At 42.2% G+C, this 23,587-nt stretch overlaps 1 protein-coding gene across 1 annotated transcript in view; it reads right to left on the bottom strand.

Annotated features, from left to right (window-relative positions):
* Positions 1-10,242, bottom strand: part of ENTPD1 (ectonucleoside triphosphate diphosphohydrolase 1) — a 32,066-nt gene extending 21,824 nt beyond the window's left edge. Inside the window, exon 1 of the mRNA XM_066554876.1 lies at positions 10,181-10,242. Within this exon, the coding sequence (XP_066410973.1) occupies positions 10,181-10,196 (16 nt within the window). The 5' untranslated portion in view covers positions 10,197-10,242. The remainder of the gene's footprint in view (positions 1-10,180) is intronic.
* Positions 10,243-23,587: the final 13,345 nt, after the last annotated feature.

Here is a 23,587-nt window from a genome sequence, read left to right as displayed (position 1 = left end):
ATTTTCCTTGCCCTCCTGTTTTGTCTGATATTTTTATCCAGTATTTTTCAGCCCTTAGAGCCTCTTATAGCTCAACTTAGGCCTGATTATATTTTTGCTACACTGATCACACCAAAACAAAAGCTTCTTAAACTCTGATGGTCTTAGCAGTTATAAATGAAAAAAGATGTGAAAGCTTTGTTTAAGAATGGAGAAGTTTTTAATGTAGCTATGATACAGCAAATTAATGCAGCAACAGTACATGACCTAACGAAACAGGAAGAAGATGTTCGTTTTGAAAAATTGTTCTGGTCCCATTTTCACACTCACTCTTCCTCACTCCCCCTGTACTCACAGGCACCAAGCTCGCTGAGGTGCTCCAGTGGGATCCTCTGTGAGATGAGACTCAAGGAGCCAAGTGCCAAATCCTCACTGCACCTCTTGGGTTCCTCTTCAGTGACAAGCTACAAATTCTTGAGCAGGTCTTTTGCCATCTTCAGGAGTTAATGGTTACCACAGGCTGATCCTTTTTCCTGGAAAGCCCTTTTATCTAGAACAGGTGGCTGCTCAGTGCCTTTTTTCCCCCCTCATTTTCGGTACCTTAGCTCCCACTGTCTATCTGCTTGCCCTGAGAGGAGGACAACTTGCACAGGGGATGTGCTGTGAGTTTACTGTGATCCCTCTGTTATTTGAGCAGTTTTGTTCCCCAAGGACTAGTCTGCACTTTATCAGCACCCAAGCCTTTTCCTGACACGCCATCCATGTGAGGCTTATCAGGGCACAGGCAGCCAGACTTGTTGCAAAGACATTTTTCAGCACTCACCCAGTTTTAGTGCAGTCAGTTACGTCCTTGGTTATCAATACAGACCATTCTGTTACTCCTTGATCTGTTGCTTCTTCTCTCTCACACACACATATTCCATTCACATTTCCTCCAGGCCAGCTGGAGTATTCCTGCACCTCCAGCTGCATGCCTACCTTAGGCACGGTGTATTTTCACAGGCCATCATTGCAGCTGGGACAGGGTCTCCATGGTTTGGTTAGGTTATGACAGCAGCAAAGGAAGTAGGTTTTAGGGCTGCTGTGGTTACCATGCAGTTCTGCTGCTCAGATGCAGCCAGGTCTCCTGCTCAGAGCTTGTGGCACAGTGTGTGCTCTGTGGCACTGCTGTGCTCGTGCTGCTTCCACGAGCACAGCAGCAGTGGCAGTCTTTGGGAAGTCAGAGGATGCTGAAATCCTGCGGAGCAACACTGAAGCCTGTCCCTGAGTGTCACTACCAGGCTCACCACTGAGGATTTAAAACCGTTTTCAACCAAGATCTCACCAGCAATGTTAGAGCTGGAGCTGTTTTTCAGCCTGTCACCTGCTGAGCAGCTGCCTGTGACAATACAGGGTGAGACCATTGCCACCAGTGTAGCCAAGACCTGGTACTGTTCCTACACCCAGGCTTGCAGGGCAAGGCTGGCATTAACCTCAGCTTCTCCCATAAAGCTCCTGTGAGACAGGACAGCTGCAGTTATCCCAGAGCAGAACCCCAGCACCCACAAGGAGGTTTTTTGCACTCACATTTTCCCATGTCACATTCTTATGAGTCCAGCCTTCTCCCAGCACATAGACACCAAGCAAGGCCAGGACTCTCTCACTACTTTCCCAATATTGCCAGGCTCCCCTTGGCTCTGTGGCTTTCACAGCTGACTCCAGCTCTCAGCAGTGCTGTCTGCCCACATCACACAGGAAACTAATGCAAAGCAGGTAATGCTGGAGGCCCCATCACTTTGGAGGCCCCATCACAGTTTTGTCAGCCTTTCCTTAATAACAACTCCTAACACTTAAATTTGACACAGTGCTTTTCACTCATGCATTGCCAAGGAGTTTACAGAAGTCAGCACCATTAGCCTTATTCCCTTGGTTGCTGAAGAAGCATAAGAGAGCAGCAGACATCCCAGTGCTCTGCCCTGTGGACCACCTCACCCAGTTGTCTGGGTAGCTGCCATGGACCAGGGCTTGCAGCACACTCTCTCCTGCAAAGAGGCAGAATTCCCAAGGTCCAGGGAAAGAGCAGCACACTTTGGTTACAGCTACTCTTAAATTCATCTTCCATCATTTTGATATATTCTCTGATGTTCTGCCAGACTAACAGCAATTTGGAGATTAATGGTCCAGTAAAGTACGCACATGACTCATGCTACAATTTCTCTGCAGTTCTGCTACAACTTTAAAAACAGGGAATAGAAATTGAAAATGTCATTTAGGTTAGAAGAAACAAGCTGGAAAAGGGTAACAAAGGCATCAGAGTCCCGTGGAGGAATGAAGGCATTCCCTGTGCCTCCTTCCTGCAGACTTCAGGGATGGAGGAAGGAGAAACCAGCAGAGTTAAAAGAATTCATTACTACATTATAAAGATGCCAATAAACTAAAGACTAACTGCTACAGCACACCAAAAATTCCTGAGATGTGTAAATTTATTGTTACAATCTCCTGAGAAACAGAGAGGCAAAAGAAGTTCTCCAAATCCCTGTTTACAGAAGGACATCTATTCCCAGCAAGGCCTATGGGATCCAGTTAACATTCTTAGGTGCCAAGTGGCCACAGGACTGAAGATTCTTAAATTGGTAGAGAAATTACTGGTCTCTGTAGCTGAGACACGCTTTGTAACCTAAAAAGCAACAGTGAAATTACTGTCTTTAACAAGGAGTGCATAGCATGGGGCCAGGTTCTATTGTAAACCACTATTTTTAAGATGAAGTGCAGGGGTTTAGTTTCACAGTTTGCTTAACTGCTCTGTTTGCTCTGCCACAAAAAGGGACTATCCTACCTTTGTCTTATGCCATAGTTCCACCTTTCAAATACGGTCCTAATTCTCTTTAGTTAATGACAGAATAAATTCTAAAGAACAGTGCTGGAGCATTCTTTTCTTCTTTTCTGTATGGCTTTCATGCTTTTGGTCACAGCAGTATTTCTAAGTATTGTAAACAAGAGCCTGACGACTAGATTTACCAGAATAAAGTTCTTTTTGGCTTCCACTGTGTTCATGTTTACCGCAGTCTCAAACAAAGCTGACAAACAGTAAGCTTCCTACATTATTTCAGTGAAGTGAGACTAAATATATAGAAGCTTTAGATCAACTTATTTGGCACATTCAATTCAAGACAAAATTGCAGATTTCCAGTACATATCCCAAAAGAATCTGGAGCCAGCAGCTAGGGGCTGGCTGATTGTGGCAAAGAGCAGATGTTCTCCCTGGCAGGAGCTGCCCACTCCCATTCTGGCAAACAGCAGGGAGGGACAGTTCTCAGCAGAGGAACAAATCCCATTCTGTTACCTGTCCCCACCACCAAACCCACCCTCCACAAAGCAGCTCCACCTTTCCTCCCCCTGCATGCCAGCTCCCTGGGCCCTGCCATGCACTCTGGATGTTTCCATCCATCAGCTGTACTGAAGGGACTCCAAATTCCCTCCATCCCTCGCTTTTGGAGGAGTCTATGCCTTCTTGCTAAGCCCAGGGAGGAAGGTGGAGATGCTGCTGCCTCCCCTGACCCAGCTGCAGCAGAACTTCTGGTGAACGTTAGAAACCACAGCAGCTGAAGCAGCAGCTGAAGCAGCAGCTGAAGCAGCCCCTGCTGTGTCTCCTCTGTCTCGGGAGCCCTACAAGCAGATTGTGACAGTGCTGTGAACCAGCTGAGAGGCTGAAGTGGTTTCTGAGTCCTGAGCTGCTGACTCACCTTTTCCAGTCAGCACACAGAGCTCAAAGGCCAGGGATGGTTTGAGCTTTGGCTGAGAGGTTGCAGACAGTTAAAAAAAACCAAACTAAATCTCATTCCTTTGTAAAAATAGGTCCTTTTTCTTTACATCCTCTCCATCAAGAACGCCCTGGCACTCACCATGATTTGTGATCAGGGCCAAGATTCTCAGGAGGAGAATACAAATCAAAGGGGAGAATACAAATCAAACAAAGATCCTTTAACTTCTACTTAAGCAACATGAAAACGTTTGCTTAAAGGTACAAGTTCCAGCTTGTAAATCAGTCAGTTACTCTGTAAGGGGTACTTTTTTATTCAGAAGAGATGTAGTATTCAGCTGGGTGAAGGTCACAAGGGAGCATAGGACAGCACAGGTCAAACTGATGGGTGTGTGGCTTCTCATACTAGAAACTTAATCCCTGTGTTGATAGCACAAGGGGAATTTGAAAGGCAATGTAAAGGAAGACAGTGAAGTGGCTCTGCAGATCCTCACTGAAAGCTCTTCCCAAGCTGGAATGGACAAATATGGGCCCCAAAGGTTTCAGACAAGAACCACAACAGGCAGAGTGGTGGCATTGCTGGTGGTGGCTAAGCACCCACAGGACAGTGACAGCGCTGACCATTACACTGCATCACCCTTGAGTGTGAACAGCCAGTGCAGCACTAGGGACAGAGGGACAAGGACAAAAAGCAGCCTAGGAAACAGATCTTTGCAGCATTTTCCACATTTGGGGGCAGCGAATGCATGAGATGATGTGAGCAGATGAATTTGTTCAGTGTGCACTTAGCCGACTCTGTTCTCTTCCATCTGGTCTCTCACACTTTCCCCCTTTTCTTAATTTGTACTGTTAATGCAATGTTTCAGAGTACAGAGCTTGTTTCGTGTCTCTCCTTGTGTTGCAGTGAAGATTTTCCTCCTGCACCTCCCAATAACTTTCATGAAAGTGACTTTTACCCTTACCCTCCTTCTGTTCTCTCACTTTGGGCCGGTGTTGACTTTCAAGTTGGACAAACTGAAAGTTATCACAGAATAAAAAGAACAAGGCTAGAGACAAGGACAGGTGCCTTTTCTCTTTCAGCAGCAAGATTTATATGAAATGATAAAAAGTAGAAGTGCACCCTTCGGCTCTGCTGTTCTCCATTGTGAGCATTCTGGCAACAGCTCTGTGACTAAGAGACTCTGACGGAAATGCCTGCCACAAACCTTCAGTTCTGCTCAGAGGGAGGTTTCCAATGAGTTGAAACTTAAAGCCAATTCTCACACCTAGATGACAAAATAATATAGAGTTTTATAAGTAATCCCCATCTAACTTGGCTTACAAAAAACCAACTGGGGTGCTTGTCTTGTGAACATGATCCAAAATTTTACAATTTAAATTTGATCAGTCTCAAGCAATACTAATCCCTTAGGAGGTGGCCCTCCAAAGTAATTTCAGTATCACCTACTTCATCCCAAAGTTGAGCCCAAACACTTCTGTCTCTAACCAAGTCTTAACCACCTTGAACAGATGATTTCTAAGCTGAGAACTTAGCTTCTGTCTCAACATACTTCCACACACATTCAGCTCTGTGGAACACAGTTATTGGGCATTGGGCTAGTAAGAAGGTATAAAATACCTACCCAGAGGGTATTTACCCAAAAGCTTCATTTCCTAGCTGCTCTCAAACCCACAGGTGGAAAGATGTCTTCGGAAAAGAAGGAATGTAACTAAGCATGATACTTTTATACACGATGCCAGTTTTGCAACTCAGGTAAAACCACTAAGATTATAAATTATTATAGCTTCTGTAACACTTTGCTTTTCAGGTGTTCAGCCTCTTAAATTTATTCTTTCTCCTCTAGAAATTCCTCAAGGATATTCTGTATGTTTCTGGTAATTACAAGTCAAGGCGCAAACAGATTGCAGTGGTCACAATAAGGTTGACTAGAGGACAACCTTCTTCCTCCATGGTAGCAAAGAAAACCCAAAACCTCTGAGTTATGGCTGTCCCAAACACATATATATTTATAGACATACACGCACATGCACACACCTCTACACATTTTTTTTCTGAACAACATTGTCTGGAAATCCTTCTGGTCTATTCAATGTTTGAATGTCCAATTTTCCTCACAAAGTCACATTAGCTGTGCTTTTACAGGCTTGGCTTAAAGCCTTTTATTTGCTCTTTATCTTTCCAACCACTCTTGGCTTCTTTAGACTTTTTCCTCTGACTTAATTGGTATTTGTACTGGTCCTCCTAGCATTGACAAACTCCATCTGCAAATCAGCAGTGAATTTATGCTTTTTAGATAATTATTGGAAATGTCTAATGCCATCAGTCCTCTTGCAGAATACCTCTGAAAACACAGCTGTTTCATGATTATTTCCTTTGATAACTATTTTTGAGGTCTATTGTTACCCAGGTCTTAATCCATTAGTTCATTCTTTGCTAGAGAGTCATAGGGAGACTTTTGCAATCAGAACAACATTGGAAGTGTATCTATTGTGAAGAAGTTTAAACATGGAAGGTATTCATATTTAATCTTTTCAACCACATTTTTTTTCCTCTGGAAAATAAAACAAGTGCAAATAATTAGTTGGAAAATAAAGGACCAGTGCCTTCCCAGTCCTACACTTATAATCCAGACCATGGCTGTGAAATACCAGCCAGGGAATTCAGTTCTTCCAGTTCCCCTTTTGTGTGGTGGTTCTTAACTATCCAGAGAGTCAGGCTTTGGAAGTCCCTTAACTTACAGCCCAGATTTATTCAACAGCCACTCAGCTTTTAAGAATACTTATATTTTTCCCTAGAACTTCAATGAGTGTTCACATGCACAAGACAAAATGCAGCCTGTTTTTTTTTCCGAATGGGAATCACACCAGGCTTGTGTGACAGCTATTTTTTAAGTCAGCTGACTTACTGTGTAAACAAAAGAGCCTTCAAGAAAGTAAAGACAGATTAAAAGATCTACCAGTACTTGAAATACTTCCCACCACTCCTTCTTTTAAGTGCATTCTCTAGCCAAGTTCCAAACGCAAAAGAAACGTATTCCTTGAAGTTCTTGCTACAGACTCTTGTAAGTGGGACTATCTCCATCCTAGGATGCAGACCAATCTGCTCACTTGAGGGGGCCACATGAGCTCATAAGTTTGCTTCTGTCTGGGATGAGTAACTTCCTTTTCGATGCATTCATTCTATTATCCATTTTGACAATGTTACCCATTTCTACAATATTATTCTGAAAGTTACTTTGATATTCTCTACAAAGCCAAAAGAATATAATCAAACTAGCCATTAAAACTAGGTTACTGAGGAGATCTATCCAGTAGTTTATATAAGACTAATGTCAGGCTATATTGGCAGTAGCTCTCCAGAATACCCACCATCATACAGCTGGGATATTGGGTGAACAATAGCATTCCCACTGTCAGAGATATCCATAGTGCTCCAGCTTGCTGAAAATTAACATTATTGCTAATAGATCTTCTCAGTAAGTATTAGGCACATTTCATTTCAAGTTATTGCTAAACTTTATTGACCCCAAAACATTAATCTACAAAACAAACTACTTCCATGACCATCCATGAAATATTCCTTTATATCAGAATTCATTGCCTCCCCTCCTCCCCCAATTTTGGAAAAGTATTTAGCCAACACTTTTCTGGTTTTGTCCTGCATTGTCATTAAAATCTTGCCCTGTCCACCTCCATAAAGATCTTGCAATTGATCTACACACATTATTTTGTTCCTAAGGCATACTAAATGCCTTCTTTGAATTGTGCCTGGCCCTAATAAATTTAGATTTTCCCCTGACATCTTTACTTTCTCTAAATAATCTTCCCCAATTCAGAGTCTATGTTTTCCATCAGATGTTCTCCACTTCCTCTTTCTCCATTTCCTTTTAATTTACTTGTTTTTCCTTTAATTTACTTGTTTTAACTTCACTGCTTGAATGAACAAATCAAAGTCATCTTCATTCTTGGTTTTGATGTGCTGCTCAATATGTCTTCTTTAAACTTGTGATTTTTCCATTCACATTCCTTTACTTTTTTTTTTCCCTGTCAGATTTTGCTTTATTACTGTTCCATGCTGGAATGATCTATAGAGAGCAGTCATCAGACAGCAATTAATTAATCTCTGTGTATATAGAGACCTCCAAATCAATTACTACATGAGTGCCTTTTATGTTAAAGTAGATAAATTTAATAATGTTTATTTCTTTTCACTGCTGTCTACATGAGATCAGTGTCATGCTCTTGCCAGACTGAAGCACACCCATGCATCTTCCAGTAACATGTATTTTTAAGGTTGTCATGCTTTCTGCCCAAGAAAGTATTCAGTGATCAATGATATAACCTGTTGCTATGTAACATCCCAAACAGAATTTTTTTTTTGCCATTTTAGCCAATTTCAAAGCAGAGCTGACGGTGTCAGTGTTTAAAAACAAGCTTCCTAAAACTGAAGAACAGTGTTCCAAAGGCACTTATCACAGTCCCTGTGGACATAGGTCACAGGAAACAGGTGTCTTACTGAAACACTTCTTAATAATTCCTTTCTCATAAAAGGACATGCCCTTGGTGTGCATTTGTGCCTCATTTCAAGGTGGAGCCTTCCTACTACTTGATGAATACCACCTGTACCAGACTGCCCCATGTTGAGCCCATTGACTGCTGGAAAAGATACTGCGAGAGGCAATCTCAGAAACAGTGTGGTGTTTTCTTTTCCCACACAGATGAAATGCAATTCCTTGCTATTTATTGCACTAATTTTCTATGGGGTCTTGCAATACTTGCATGCTCTGCAGGTCAGCCTGTTACAGAACCATCATTGCCTCATCTGCAATTGGCTTGAGCACTCTCGGTTTCCTTTAGTTTCCTTCTGTCTCTTTAAAATTCCACTTTGTAAAAGAAGGCTTACGTGGTCGTTTTTCCTAAATCAGTTCTCATTATCCAAGTTTCTTCCCTGTGATTCCTCATCCACTAGAAAAGACATCTCTGTTCAAGCATTGTATTTCATTTTTGGAATGAAACTTTTGGAAGACTCGTTTCAAAGCTATTCTTATCTCCCTCCTCAACAGAGGCAAATTATCTCCAAATATTTCCAGCTTCACTCATGACTGCCTAAACTAATGAGCTAACCTTCTCCTTCTGCCAGTCTTTGCTTTAAATTTTGATGCTTGTCAGACTGAGAAAATGATCCTTCCCCTCAAATGCCATTTATCACATTCTATGAAGATAAAACGTTGGAAAGGTCCAGTTTAACATTTTATTTATTCTAGGGGGAAAAAAGAAATCACATTTTGTTTCCCCGTTGTCATAACAATGATAAATGAGAGACTTCCACCTGGTACTGAACAAGAAACTATCTGCCCAAATAGTTTTCCTGTTTACTGCCTCTTGTGAATTTGTCCGAGTTCCTGCTTTGTGTTTGAAAGCCCCGCACGGAGCGCAGTGCTGTCAGCAGCGCGGAAAGACGGACCGTGTTGCAGAAGAAGGCGCTGTAAACAGAGGGTAAGGCACCCAGATAGAAAAAAGCTGATACTAAACTAGGAAATGTTTCTGCCAAACGTTGTGACTAGTGCTGCTACGTGCACCCTGTCAGCTGATTATAAAAGGCAAAGCCAAGTACAAGACATGTATCTTGTAGAAAAATCACGGTGCAATAAGCATCTGCAGCTATTGCCGGTTCCTGCCCCGCTCCTCAGGACCGCACTCAAGGCCAGAGGGCTGCCAGGCTGCCGGGTGGGGAATCCTCCTCTTCCGAGCCCATGCACCGAGAGCCCCTCGCACCCAGCACTGCTTCCAGCCCCCGAGCCATTGTTCGGCTCCTCACCGAGGTCTCCTGACAGCCAACACTTCACCGAGTTTGTGCTCTGCCCTCCCCGCCCCCGTCGCCCTTGGAGCGCGGCGCCGGCCCGGGGACAGCGCCGGCGGCAGCCGGGACCGGCCGGGGCTGCTGCCCGCCGCGGGAGGGGATCCCCCGCACTGCCGCGGACAAACTCCGGGAGCCGCCGGCGCGGAGCCCCCGCTCCCGCCCGCCCCGCCCGGGGACCGCCCGGGAACCGCCGGCCCGCGGCCACCGCCGGCTCCCCCCAGCAGCCGCGGCCCCCGCCCGGGCTCCCAGGCACAACTCCCTGGCATTGTCCCTCCAGGAGCGACCAGGAGTCCAGGGGCTGGAAGATGATGTCAGCCGGGGGCGGACTGCGGCAAGGCTGCGCCCACCCCGGCGAGCCCCCGCCGCGGAGCCCTCGCCCACCGCCGGCAGCGCTCCGCGGGCGCGGAGGGAGGGACGCGCCGCTCGGGGATGCCGCAGCCGCAGCTCCCGCCTGACTGGCACATCCCGAAGGAGCTCCTCATGAATATGCACAGCCTCCCCCGAGCGCCGGCCGCGGGATGCCGCCACCCGGGGGGCTCCCCGCCGAGCCCCGCGCCCCTCGCCGGGGATGAGAGCTGCCTCCGGTTCGCTTCTGTCCTTACCCTTTGGCTCGTCCATCAGTGCCGGTGCTCGCTCCCTCCTCCCGCGCTCCCCCCTCCTTCCTCTCTCAGCCTCTGCCGGCTCCGAGCTGCCTTAGTGAGAGGTGCTCATGAAAACGGGCGCTTTAGTGGTCCATAGCTGTGGGAGGGGTTAGTTTAACTCTACATGACTCAATCCGTGTAACTTGCAGGCTGACCTCCCGTTTTCCTCAGAGCACGGATCGCCTCAGAGCTGCCACGTTACCAGCGCCTCGGGCTTCTCCTCCGGGCCGGAGGGTCCCGCACGGCCGGGGGCAGCGGTGCGTGCCCGGGGCTACCCGAGGGAACCAGGGCGCTGGAGCTGCACTGCATCCCTGGCTCGGGGGGCAGATGGGCATCGTGGCTACAGAGAGAAAGTATTTTGTTAGAGTAGGGTTTTTTGGTGGTTTTTGTTTTTTAAGTTGCACGAGACTGAGAAGATACCCTCCACATCAGCGAGGTACTGAAAAGGCAGTGTCCAGAGAAGAGATCACCTTCCTTGTTTCTAGATCTGAGGTCCAGCCCACAGGAAAAAACCTCAACCAAATAATGAAAGGAGATAAAGTTGCAATAACTGCTGGAAAGTAATTTCCTGCACCTGCCTCTCCCATAGAATGAACTCACACCTCTGGCTGCATCTCCTGGGAAACTTCGTGAAAGAGCCAATTTTAGACTTTTTGCCTGGAGGGCCTGAAGGGATCCTACCCTCCACCACTTTTTAATCCTGAGTCACCACAAATAAGAAATACAGGGTAGTGCTGGAGGGGTCCCAGCAACTTTTCTCCATAGCTTATGACATTCAGGCCCATTCTAGGAACCACAAGTGTCTCCACACTACTGTCTACAAAGCTGTCAGCCTCCCAGGGCAAAGGAAGTTGTAAATCAATCTGGCTCTTTCACTTTCTTTTCAGAGAAGTGGATATCAGCTTTCCAGCATCTTCCCTACTGGTCACCTGGAGCACAGGCCACCAGAACGTGCAGCCAGCTGCCCTGCCCAGCCTGTGCCAGAGCCTGCTCCCCTCTCAGAGCTGCCACCTTTTCTTTCTCTCTGAGGCTGGGCACCATCCAGCTCTGCGCCTACCACGAGCTTCCAGAGTTCTTGCCCCTAGGAGAGACAGGAAAAGCAGGATCCTGATGCTAGGACCTGGAGAATGACTTCTGGACATGGGGTTCCAAATCCCTTTCGTTACTGCAGCCCACCATAAACAATGATCAGTTCCTTCTCCTTCACAAACAAACATCGACCTGGCTTGTATTACTCCAGCTGGTAGGGCAACACTCCCATTTCTAATCTTCCTGGGAACAGGAAAATAAGGATCAACAAAATAAAACAATTTACATGACCTTATCACTCTACACCTTCCTGAGAGGTGGTTGTAGTCAGGTGGGGGTTGGTCTCTTTCACCAGGCAGCAACTGACAGAACCAGAGGACACAGGCTCAAGCTGCACCAAGGGAAATTTCAGTTGCCTGCTAGGAAAAAGTTTTTCACAGGATGAGTGATAAAGTTCTTAATGGCTGCCTGAGGAGGTGGTGGAGCCACCATCCCTGGATGTGTTCAGAACAAGACTGGCTGTGGCACTCGGTGTCATGCTTTAGTTGAGGTGTTAGGGCATGGGTTGGACTTGATGATCTTAAAGGTCTCTTCCAACCTGGTCATTCTGTGAAAATTTAGGTTTTAGTGATTAGTATGATTAGTGATGTCACTGTTAGTTCAAAAGCTCAAGGAAGAGTGTTTCATGAGGTGAAGGTAGACACTTAGTGTCATCTTAATGAGACAAATTGGCCTGGGAAATGCAAGAGAGAACTGATCTTACTTCCAGTGATAAGTCAGCAACATATTTAGATGGTTTGGCATGGCAGAAATAATTTTGTTGGTCACCTTGAACATCAGTTTTTTAAAAAAATAGGAGTGCAGTTGATGCAATGCTTAGTTAATAAATGAAAATTTAAAAGTATTCAGTGTAATAAATATCAACTGCACAGATGTATCAGTAAGAAATACATTTAAAAAAAACCAAACCAAAACCTTGGAAAAAGTATGAGTCCTTATCTACCAGCTCACACACTGACTTCCCTAAAGAATGCTTGCTGGCAGAGTATCATCACAGGAAATAAATCAAATATATACAAAAATTCCATACATTGAATAAATTAACTCAACTGAACAGTAGTTTTAAAAAATAGCTGGAATTTATGACTGATTTTTCAAATGCTGGGTTAGACTTGTTGTCTCTACAGGCAGAAATTCAATAAACTCAGTTAGCTGAGCTCACTGATGAGCTGAGAAGTCCAAATTTAAGAAATGGAAGATATGTACAAGCTCCCCTCTGAGAAAAATAGATACAATTTCACACCATGTTGAACAGCTCTTAGGATGCCCAGAGCCATTTATTTCAAGTCCTTTAAATGCACCTGACAAACCACAATAAGCTTTTTATAGCAGTCTGCCAGTGACAGGCTTTTGTTTATTTTTTCCCCTTAGGAAAGTTCACTTTCAAACTGAAAGACATGAAACTTCAATGGGGAAGGATGATACATGATCAGTCAGTGACCATGAAGCACACAGCAATGTTTTCACATAAGAGGAAGTTGTTACCTGGAACGTGAAGGCCCCGTGGGGAAGAATTGCTGTGAACAGTGATGGTCTACTACACCTAAAAATACCCAGGTCATTTACAGAGCCACAGGGAACAGATTTCTGTGTTCTGTAGTAGGATGATCTACTCTAACTGATGGACTGATACACCTGTGAGTGGTATTCCACAGCTGCAAGAGCAGGGAATTGGTGGCATGCTCCTGCAGCCATTCAGTTTAGGTGCAAGAGACAGCAAGGAAACTTTCCTCATCCTCTGTCACAGCCCAAAGGGAAGAGTGGCCTTTGTAGCCTCATGTGACATGAGATGCAGAGTTCCCCTTCCACAGAGGGTCAGATCAGATCCACGTTTGCTAGAGCAGTTTGATTCTGTCTGCTGATCCTCCTGCCTTCGGGCAAACCTCTGCCTGCAATGCACAAACCAGCAGAAGGCAACAGCAGATTCTTTGTCACAGTCATTTCCATAAGAAAACAAAATGAGGAAAAAAGAGAGCAGCCCCGGAGGGAGGCCCGGGCTGGCATTTGTACTCAGATAAGGTTCCAGACAGCTGAGGAGGAAGCTTGAAGCACAAATAAAAAGAGGAAACCAGAGAACTCAGGATGTAGTTTCCACACATCTTGTGCAGAGGGTAAGAATAGCAAAAAACCCAGAGTGCCAGTTTTCTACTCCCTGGACAAAACTGAGCATCCTGAGCAAATCTGGAGGAACAAAACGCATCTTAAATATCCACATCCTTCCTAGCCATAATAAGAACTTATTTACAGTCATTTTGCTCTAAGTTTACACAAGTTTTGTGTGTGTTGGTTTGTGGCTAAAATTATGCAACTTCCTAGATCTCTAGAATTTGCAATTTTGCAGATGAGCTATGCTGATTTTGGGACTAAGGAAAAGGAGCAAGAGTGACTGAAGACTAGCATCATTTCCAGAAAACAGGGGATGGGATTGAAATAATAATGCTGGAATCCAGGGCCAGAACCTCTCATCTTTTGGGATGGGTGAAAGAAACATCCATAGGAAAAGAGAGTCATGGAGCCTGAAAACAAACCTATAGGCATTAGATGCACAAGTAGCCTCTGTTTCTACAGAAAGAATTGGTATGAAAGAATCTGAAATATTTTAAATGAAAACAGGCCATCCCATCACCAAGCTCGGCAATATTAAGTCTGTGTTTGCTTAGGGGTGTGAGGGTGTTTAGATTACAATTTATCACTCTGTATGTTTAAGTGACAGGGGGGAGTGGCAGCTTCAAGAAATGCAAACATTGAGTGAGGGATAGGCTGAACAGTCCTTGGGCTTTCCCAGGCATTGAGTCCCAGTGTGCTGGCTCGTGTCACCACTGGGCAGCCATCAGCCCTGGCAAAAGGACAGCAAAGGTACACAGGCACCCTTCCCCAGCATCTCTGAAACACCACGAAAGATGAAGCTCTCCAGAAAAAACAGTGAACATATGAAGTTGCTGGGACCAGAAGGAGCAGAATGCTCTGCAAAGGGACAGTAATCCGAGAGATTAGGACAACTTCCTTCTGGAAAGAAGGGCAGAGAAGAGAGGCCAGGCATTGAAAAAGGACACATAACCAAAACCATGCCTGGTGCCAGATTCTTTTTTTTTTTTTTACAGCTTCCAGCTCCTTGGCCCACTCATCCCACATTGCAATCACCTCAGACTTGACAGTTTTCACAACACAGTAGGCCAAGTCCTCCCCACATCTCCGGGTTCCTCTGAATAGCTGAAGTTCAAATGCTTAATTTAGATTCCCCAAACACTTCATTTGTGTAAAGCAAACCTCTTGGTTGACTCTTGAGGAAACAGACAAACAAGCAGTGAGCTATACACTATCTGTGTGCACTGAACATTACCTTTTAAGAATGCAATTCTCAGAAAACAAAAATAAACTGCTTTTGGTATTTAGGTAAAAAAATGAGATGACATTCAGCTTCATCTTGCTGCAAACAAGTATTGCTCTTTAGCCTTAAACGTATGAAATGCACTATTAAAAGCATTTAAGTTCCTTTCCATCATCCTACTTCCTTGTCTTGGTTTAAATATTTGTAATTGTCCTTTCAGAAAAGGTCCCTATGCTGTATTTATACCACTATTTACAGGTATTGTCACCCAAAACCTGTGCATCACCTTTATCACCTTGAGATTGGCTCTGCTGCTTAGAGCACAGTGCTGAAAACACTAAAGTTGTGGGTTTGATCCCTGCACGGAGATCTGCCTATCTCTGTTTATTATTTTTGTGATATAGGGATAATAGTGCTCAGATGACATTTGCAGAGCAACTGTTCAACTGTGTTTGTATGATTTCTACAAAACTGATAACACAAAATTAATGATGCTCATTGAAACTGGAAAAAAAGTCCCTGTGCCTTTGTAGAGGTGAATCAATTTTCTAGTTATTCTGCTAGGTTTTTCTATTGAAGAAAAATTGTATTTTTACACAATAAATTAAATAAGTTAGCGCTCTTATTGTTAAAAATTCACAAAACTTCATTGAAACATGCAGACAACTCCCATGCTCAGCCTTGGTATGAATGATGGGCACTGACACATGATTTGGAAGGAGCAGTACCAAAGTCCCACTCTCTAACGCCTTAAACTGCCCACCTACTTTACATATTCATTAGCAAATTATCAATTAGGTGAAACTCTTTAACATGCTTGCAGTGCCTTATTCTGTAGGTTCAATATACTTTCAATACAAGTCTCATAATATCATTAAAGATTATATTACTAATTTCATTTAACCTTTCATTTAACCTTACAAAGACATGCTAACATACTAAAAGTAAAAACAATTAGTATTTTTGTGCTCTACAAATTAGTGTTAAAAAAAAAGTACGTCCTGAAAAGGAACATGTTATTGCTCATTAACTGGTTAAAAAAACACAACTTGCTCTTTCTGTTCAGGTTTTTTCACACACTTGGTACTTTACCCATTTCACTCTAAATATGATAAACCAAATTTACAGAGTCTTCATTTTGCTGGGTAATTTTAACAAAACTGTCACAGTCCCAGTCATAAGCAGCACCCTGCCCCACAAGCCTGCTGCTCAGATTGTTGGTCATTGTGTTTATCCAGGACATGGATACTCCCCTGCTGGCAACAAAGCTCTTGTTTTTCCTTCCAAGCAACGGCAACAGAGATAGCCATAGCTACTGTCATTGGTTTTTAGCAAATGCACAAGTCCTAGTGGTATTTTCAAGTCTTTTTATCTCTTATTCTTACAGTTTGCATTTCTTTGTATCATCCTACTATTTCATCTGGCAGGAACAGCAGAAAATCCCTAATAATGGCTCACTGAAGCAAAAATTTCCAACATTCCAATGCTCCCAGGGTAGGAAGCCCATGGGAGCAACTAATAACAGCTTTAGTCTGATGTTTAATATAATGGGGTTACCAATATCTAGAAGAGAAAGGGGCTCTAGAAAAAGAAATAGTTGAAGTTTATGAAAAGGTACTCCAGTAGAAGAAAGAAAAAGGGAAGGAAAACCCAGAAAAATATCCTTAAAGCTCTAAGAGGATATAACAAGGAAAAAATCCAATCAGGAGTGTCAGAATAATAAGTGATAACTGTATCATGAATTGATAAGGGAAGATAGTGAATGCCAGTTGCCCCCTCTAACATGCAGGGTACCTCCCAAACTCGGCAAATTAAAGACAGAAAATAAGAAAATGTGAATTAGCAGCACGGATATGGGCCTTGAATAACTGCTGCCTTAAGACTGAAGAAAGGAGACCATTTTATTACCAGCTCATCTCAGTGGTTTTTTGACCAATCTGAATTTATCATGCAGCACCTTGGTAGTTAAGGCAAAAATATACAAACCATCTCAAAGCAGATATTTCCAAAAAATGAACTGCACATATTTAGACCAGATTGACACTCAGTATTTCTTCAAAAGAATAAAAGTAGACATAACGTGGAAAACATACGTAAAATGAAAAAGAATAACTTTAAAATAAATGCTTTTTAAATGTCGGATTTCAGCTTGACTACCCACTCACCCTCTGTTAAGTGATTTGGTCTTTATTAAGTGAGCATCCACAGAGGAAACCAGCAGCAGCATGGTGATGCATTGTCCATCAGATGTCACTCAGTTAACAGCAGAAGAGAATTTGACTGTGTTCATCCAGAAGGGCCATCTGAAGACAGTGGCAAAAAAGGGAGAGATCTTTAAACCCCCAATCATTTCTGATTTGCATTTGTTTGTTAACACAGCCATAAATAAACCCATGATAAATCACCCACCTGCTTTCTTGTGCTCTAGAAGCATAAAATGCTCTCCCTTCTGAGAAAGCCTCAGATGTAAACTTTGCTTAGGAAGATAAGGAAATTGGTTATTTACCATCCTTTATCAAAATCTTCACAACTGAAAAAACCTGCTGCCCTCTTTCATCCCGCTTCACTTCCACCGTGTGCACGTGCTGAGCTTTTGCAAGTCCATGAGCATCATGGAGAACTATCTATAGAGATGAGAGCTCTTGGATATTTTCACACTTGCTTTTGGATTCTCACTGCCAGATTTTTCTCCCTGTGGGTTTACGTACATTTTACATGACTTCATTTTATATGCATTTCAGTGTGGTCATCTTTATTTAGCCTCTGAGAGGTTTCCTGCTCTTTAATTCTGCACTTCAAGAGACTGAGAAAGGAGACTTCAAAGAAGTCCCAAATTTTAGGAAATAATATATCTCAAGTTCAGTCGTGATTGATTATTTATTACTTCCACAGGTTTTAGTACTTTTGCTTTATATAAAGTCTTCTTCATCCCATTTCAATTCTCTTTGAATTAACTGAAAAGAATAAGAAACCATATGTTTAAAGCAAACAATTTTTATTTTTTAGTCTTTGCAATGATTTAAAGAATTTGGGAAAAAGGTTAAGATTGGTCAGTTCTAGTGTGTCAAGGTTCATGCTCAATTCTAAATTGAGAGACTTAATTTATGAAATGCAGTCTTTGTGTATGAATTTATAAAGGAGGATTGGTTTGAGATCCATAAATTCATACATACTGACTGCATGTTATAAATGGCTTTTCAATCCTTCTATTTCCCTTAGTGGTTTTCCGTTTTTCCACCACTGAGTACAAGTTATTAACTACAACACTGTGTCGTACTCACAGATCTTCCTCCTTACTAAATATACGCAGATTGTTTCAAAGCACATTTTCTCCTTGAGCTGTTCTGTGTACCAAAATGTGTGCCTTCATCATTCTGCATGCAGGAAGCATCCTTCATCCACTTTTCCCATGAACACATCTCCAACTTGGCATCCAGTTTAAACTGTCATTTGTATTGTCAGTATTTTCCCCATATAAACTCGGCAGTGTCTTCACCTACTTAAATGTGTAAGTATATTCTTGTCCAACAATCTTGATTCTAGAAATAGCCTTTCTACATCTCTCAGCTACATCAGATGGCTGAGCCTTTTCAAGTTGAAAACATTTTTTCTTAAGTTAAATATCCCTGTTCTCCTATTCAGTCATTAAATCATTAACTCTTCAAACCTCTGACCTGTCTAACAGTGCCAATAAAATGAATCTATTAACTCTCCATTTAGTAAGCTATTTCCTACAGTAGGAAGTTTCCATATGTTTGAGCATTATTTTAGTATGTGTGAGAGTTATGTCAGTATTTCTCCCAGGCATCCTTTGGCAAAAAGAAAATTACAAAGGGAACCAAATGATATGAATAGGTATTCACAGGAATACCTATGATACCTTTTCCCATAAAGGAAAGATTTAGGTCTGAAAAAATATTCCCAGCTGAAAAGATTCAGGAAAGACTAGACAAATATGCTTGACTGTCTTTTTAAGGAATTCCTGCACAGAAGTTTCTTTTCCAAGGAAACTGTCACATTTCCAAAGATTTTGCACAACACATTTTCTGGCGCAGTGGTTTGCCTTTTTTTTTTTTTTTTTTTTTTTTCCACCACAAATGAGATACCTTAACTATCTCAGTTACAAATTAGCAGGCTCTGAAATCATTCTCATTTGCAGACAAAACCCTACTTGTCAGATGCTACCCTTTCCCAGTTGTGCTCACCACACTTGGAATAAGGATTTATCCACCCACTGAGATTCTCCTGGTGATATTTCCAGCCAAGATTTCATTGTATGGCAGCACATGCATTAAAGAAGCAAAAAGTTGTATACAGCCTTGGGTGACATTTAGGTGGGGAGGGATGGTGGAGCTGCAGCAGGACCAGCCTGCCTTGGGAGAGAATTCTGTGCCAGAGCTCTGCCCTTAGAGCTCCAGCCCTGCTGGGCCCAGCAAGGCCCCGTGAGGAATGGATAATCAAAGGCTGCCATTTGTGAGCAGATATTCATTTAAATACTCTGCAGGATGGCTTTCAGGCTTTTAGGAGAGTGGTTCTGTTGTGTGGATCACAGGCTTTCAGCAGGTGCTCATGTCACCAATCCATTACTTACTTAGATATTAAAATACTGCATGCAGAAAAAGAAAAAAAAAAGTTTTTGGCCCTCTGAAATTATCTGAACTAACAGGCACATACGGTCAATTATCATTTTTCATTGTCAGTCTACTTCCTAAAAGACATTGGAGCAAGAAAATAGTACCAAAATGTGAACCCAGTGAATAAGTTGTAGTTTCAAATGGATTAGAAAATGTCATATTTCAAACATCCTATACAGATTTCAAATTTCTTAAGGGTGTACATGGAGTTTCTTTCTCTAAATTGGTTGCTGGTCTTTGAAGACCTGTGAGTCATTAAGTAAAATTTTTGTACCCATGCAAAAAGCCACAGAAAGAACAACTGTCTGTAGAAACTACCGATTTCACTTCTACTGTTCACTCTCCAATTGAGGAGACTTCCTCTAACTCAGCTGCATCTCCTAGAACATTACATCACAGAAAATCTAACAGGCTAAAAATATATTTTGTAGGTATAATCTTAATTACGTTCAGGTTAAAAAGATTTAGTAACCTTGGAGATGGAAAACAGTGTGAGAAATTATTATTTTTAGCATCAAGGAACTTCTCCAAGCAACACAGTGTAAAAATATACCAGGTCAGTACACTTTGGAGATTTCAGATGTTTTATCCTCTTATGGTCTAAACTACAATACATTTAAACTGTATTACTCTGGAACAATTTTCTCCCCACAAATTTTTACTCCATATGACCACAGCAATTACACAGACACGTGAAGATGTACAGGAATTTTAAGCACATCATTCTTACAAACTGAGCTTGGCTCAATAAAAACAGAGTTTTTCACTTGCTTTCAAGAACAACATTCACTGCTTTAAATAATTTGCAATATAGAGAGCAGAAGTTTCAAGTGGCGACCTAAACTTGAAGACAACTGAAGTAATTTCTCTGGGTGCCATGGGTTTTTTGTATGCTCCTCATAACTTAGAAGTGCTCAGGCTGCAGCCACGGGCAGAAGTGCTGTGCAGGAGTGCTATGGCAACAACAATCACATTATTTGGTCCTGTTAAAAATGTTTGTGTAGTGACAGTCCCACCCATGCTCCTCTCTCTCCATTTCTTCTCTTAGGAACATGCTAAACTGCCTGAGCAAACACAGCAGCATGCCGACCCTCTCCAAATCCTCACTGGGTAACAAGTGTGAGTGAATGTGCCTGTAGGAGGAAATAATTGAAAGTACTGTGTGAGTAACTATCTGTTAATAACAGCTTGCTTTTATTAATAGCATCCTCATTTCTGCTAAATAAAGGAGAATTTCTTCTAATATTGAAAGAGATTCTCCCTGACTTGACACCCTACCAGGGAAATGCACTGCATAGTGATATTTGCCTGATTTTGTTAGCTATGTGAAGAATGCACACAAAAATTTCCTAGCTCAGAAAAAATGAAAATTTGAGTTTCAACACAGTGGCAAAGTCTATATGAAAGTGTAAATGCTGGAGGTTCATTAATAAGATTTACCAGAAGGACATATGTGGGTAAGTCATTACACCCAACATTTCCCCGAGTGCTCAGATTCCTCATAGGCTTCTCTCCCTGATGTAACTCTAATTTTTACAAGCTGAACAGGTGGTGAGATTTCCCAGTCATAAAGGGCAGGCCACCCTCTCCTTTACCAGAAATCAGTTTAAGCAGGCTGAGAAAAATTGAATGGCCCTGGAAATCACAGAGGTCAACTCTTCCCTGGAGCCACTGAACGCTGCTGCAGTAACTGGCACATGCTTTCCCATCATAAGAAAACAGAATTTAAGACAGCTTGGTTTAAATGCAGGCAAAATTAAATACTTAACATGGGAACAATAGGGTTCTTTGTGGTAGGGAAATTTTTTTTTTTTTTTTTTTTTCTCTGAGTGCTGGCAGATTAGCCCTGCTCTATTCTGCTTCTCTTTTGCTCGGTGTGCTTTTCATTATTACTATTTTTTTTAATATTTTGTTTCAAAGAACAATCTGGAATTCAGGGAAAAGCATTAGCTACTGCTGTGACACAGGCCTGCCTAGCAGTATGAAATAGGAAAATGCATTTTCCCAGAGTAACCTTTCGCTTAAAATTCAAGCTCCTGGAATTTCAGGAGGGGGCGGGGGCCTGGGTGGGCTACATGAGCATGTACAAACACAAACCCTGCCAGCCTCGGGCTGTTAGTATTTTTTGCATAGTTCCCATTCCCATCTTTCAGCTCCTGCCTCAGCAAGATTTTTTCTTTGATTTTGTAATGTTTCACTTTCCTTTGCACCCTTCCCCCATCTCTTTTAAATGTTCTCTTCTCTCATTTCTCCTTTTCTCCTAAAAATAATTCCTCCTTTCATATTTTTACCTCAGGATTTTTCACCTGAGGTTTCAATCTGTTTCTTTGCTGTGGAGAGGATTTAGTGTCTTCCATTTCTTACTGTTAGTGTGTTTTTATGCCTAAGAAATTCTGAATGAAATGCTGCTAAGTTTAAAGCACAAAGACTTGTTTTACTTTAGAAAAAACTGTAATAACATTCCTTTAAATTATTTCCAGATGTAGTCTATAAGAGTAAGTTGAATTTGACAGCATATACTGTGTATTAGGGTTGCATAATTTATGTAGTAGCTTGTCATCACTGCTCTGAATGACTGCCAATAACAGAGACCTAGCAAATGTCTTGCAGATATTTATACAATTATTTTTGGAACATAATAATGGTAACAGAAATGGGCATCTATGACAAGCTGAAGATCTACTGCATAATGCACCCATTTATGAAAATGTTGTTTTCCTGCATTTCTTATATAGTAAGATTTACAATAAAAAAAATAGCTACTTTGATTTGTCACTTGCAGAAAGATGACACTTAAAATCTTTAGTTTTTAAAGTATTTGGGAGCATTTGAAAAACTGCACTCATTTAAGCTCCAGAATATTGTTCATATCCTCACTAGTAATAATTCTTTATTTGAAGACAATTGCAGCTGTTGATTTTCCCCCCCTATTCTTTTCCTCTTTCTTTTTTTTTACACCCCTAGGTAAGAATCCAAAAGTTCCATCAGATTGATTCTCTATCCAGCTTGCACTCTGGAGTACAGGAATAGCAAAATGCAGGAATGTAGTACTTACATTAAAATTATTTATTGAAACATACATCTGCATAAGTCTCCTGATAAATCATAACTTCACCAGGATTTTTCCAGGTAGTTTTCATCTTTCTAATGGAAGTTGGATATTTATGGTTCATCCCTTAAGCTTGATTTAATAAAAGCAATTTAACTTTACCATTAATTTATAGGGAGGAAGGACAAGTGCCCTGAGTAGTAATTTTCACCTCTCCAGGCTCACCCAGTCCTGTTCTCTATTCCTTTACCTTCTTGATCTCATTTCATTACCCCCTTCCAGGTAATCTTCTATACCTTCAGCATCCTCATGAATCCATCAGCCAAGCTACACTGGAATAAACCATCTTCCTTGAGTCTTTCCCTCAATTACCCTTTTAATAAGGACATCTGTAGGTCTACCTTACACTCTAAGAAACATGACTACAAAAAAAAGGGGCAAGGATAAGGTAAGGAGAAAAATTCCTGCAACACCAAATCCTGTTGCCAACTAGGCAAAGCCATCCCTCAGGCACTGCTCCCTGAGTCCTGATCTTAATGTCCTCAACTGCAATTCAAAAAAACTGACTTCAAGAGCAAATTAGGACTTCAGACAAAATTTAGCACAAGAATAAAATCGTGCTGGTCATTCAGACTGGAGTTGGAAACTCAAAACAAATGGCAGCCCAGCCTCTGTGACTGCCACCATGTTAGGTCACTGATGCATCAACTGTGCTGCCCCTTGGCCACTGGGGAGACTGGGCAGCTGTGCCCAGATCACTGCTGAAACAAGCTTTAGAAGCTGTGAGATTCATTAAGAGATCATTTGTGTAAAATTAAATAAAAACAAAATGAAAAATCCCTGCTGTAATCAAGATTCTTAGCTGAAGCAAAAAGAACCCAAGCAAAAAAAAAAAAATACCTCTCAACAAACTGGGATTAAGCTGTTTCTTTGATTGCCTCTTTCTTTAGTCTTCTAATTCAGGGTGCATATAGGCCTTTTTTATTTTCTCTGTAGAAAAGATAAATAAATACAAGAAAAGGCCTGGCCCATTTGGTGCAGTGGAATACTGTGATACATGAGCAGAGAGGCCTTTTTGCAATTACTTAGAAAGAAACCAGTGTCCCATTAGAATTTAAATGACTTGTGGGAGAAACTGAGAGACTGGGCCTTGCAGGGGCTGAGCAAGGATGAAGAGCTGTGCCTTGTGAAGGCTGACCTAAAACAGAGACTAGACAGAGCTAAAGAAGAAAGTAGGGATTTATTAAGAGGCCTCAAATAGATCCACC

The sequence above is a fragment of the Molothrus aeneus genome, chromosome 8, assembly GCF_037042795.1.
Source record: "Molothrus aeneus isolate 106 chromosome 8, BPBGC_Maene_1.0, whole genome shotgun sequence".
NCBI classification, from domain to species: Eukaryota; Metazoa; Chordata; class Aves; order Passeriformes; family Icteridae; genus Molothrus; species Molothrus aeneus.
Note: the sequence above shows the minus strand (reverse complement) of the source record. Positions and strands in the feature narration are given on the sequence as shown.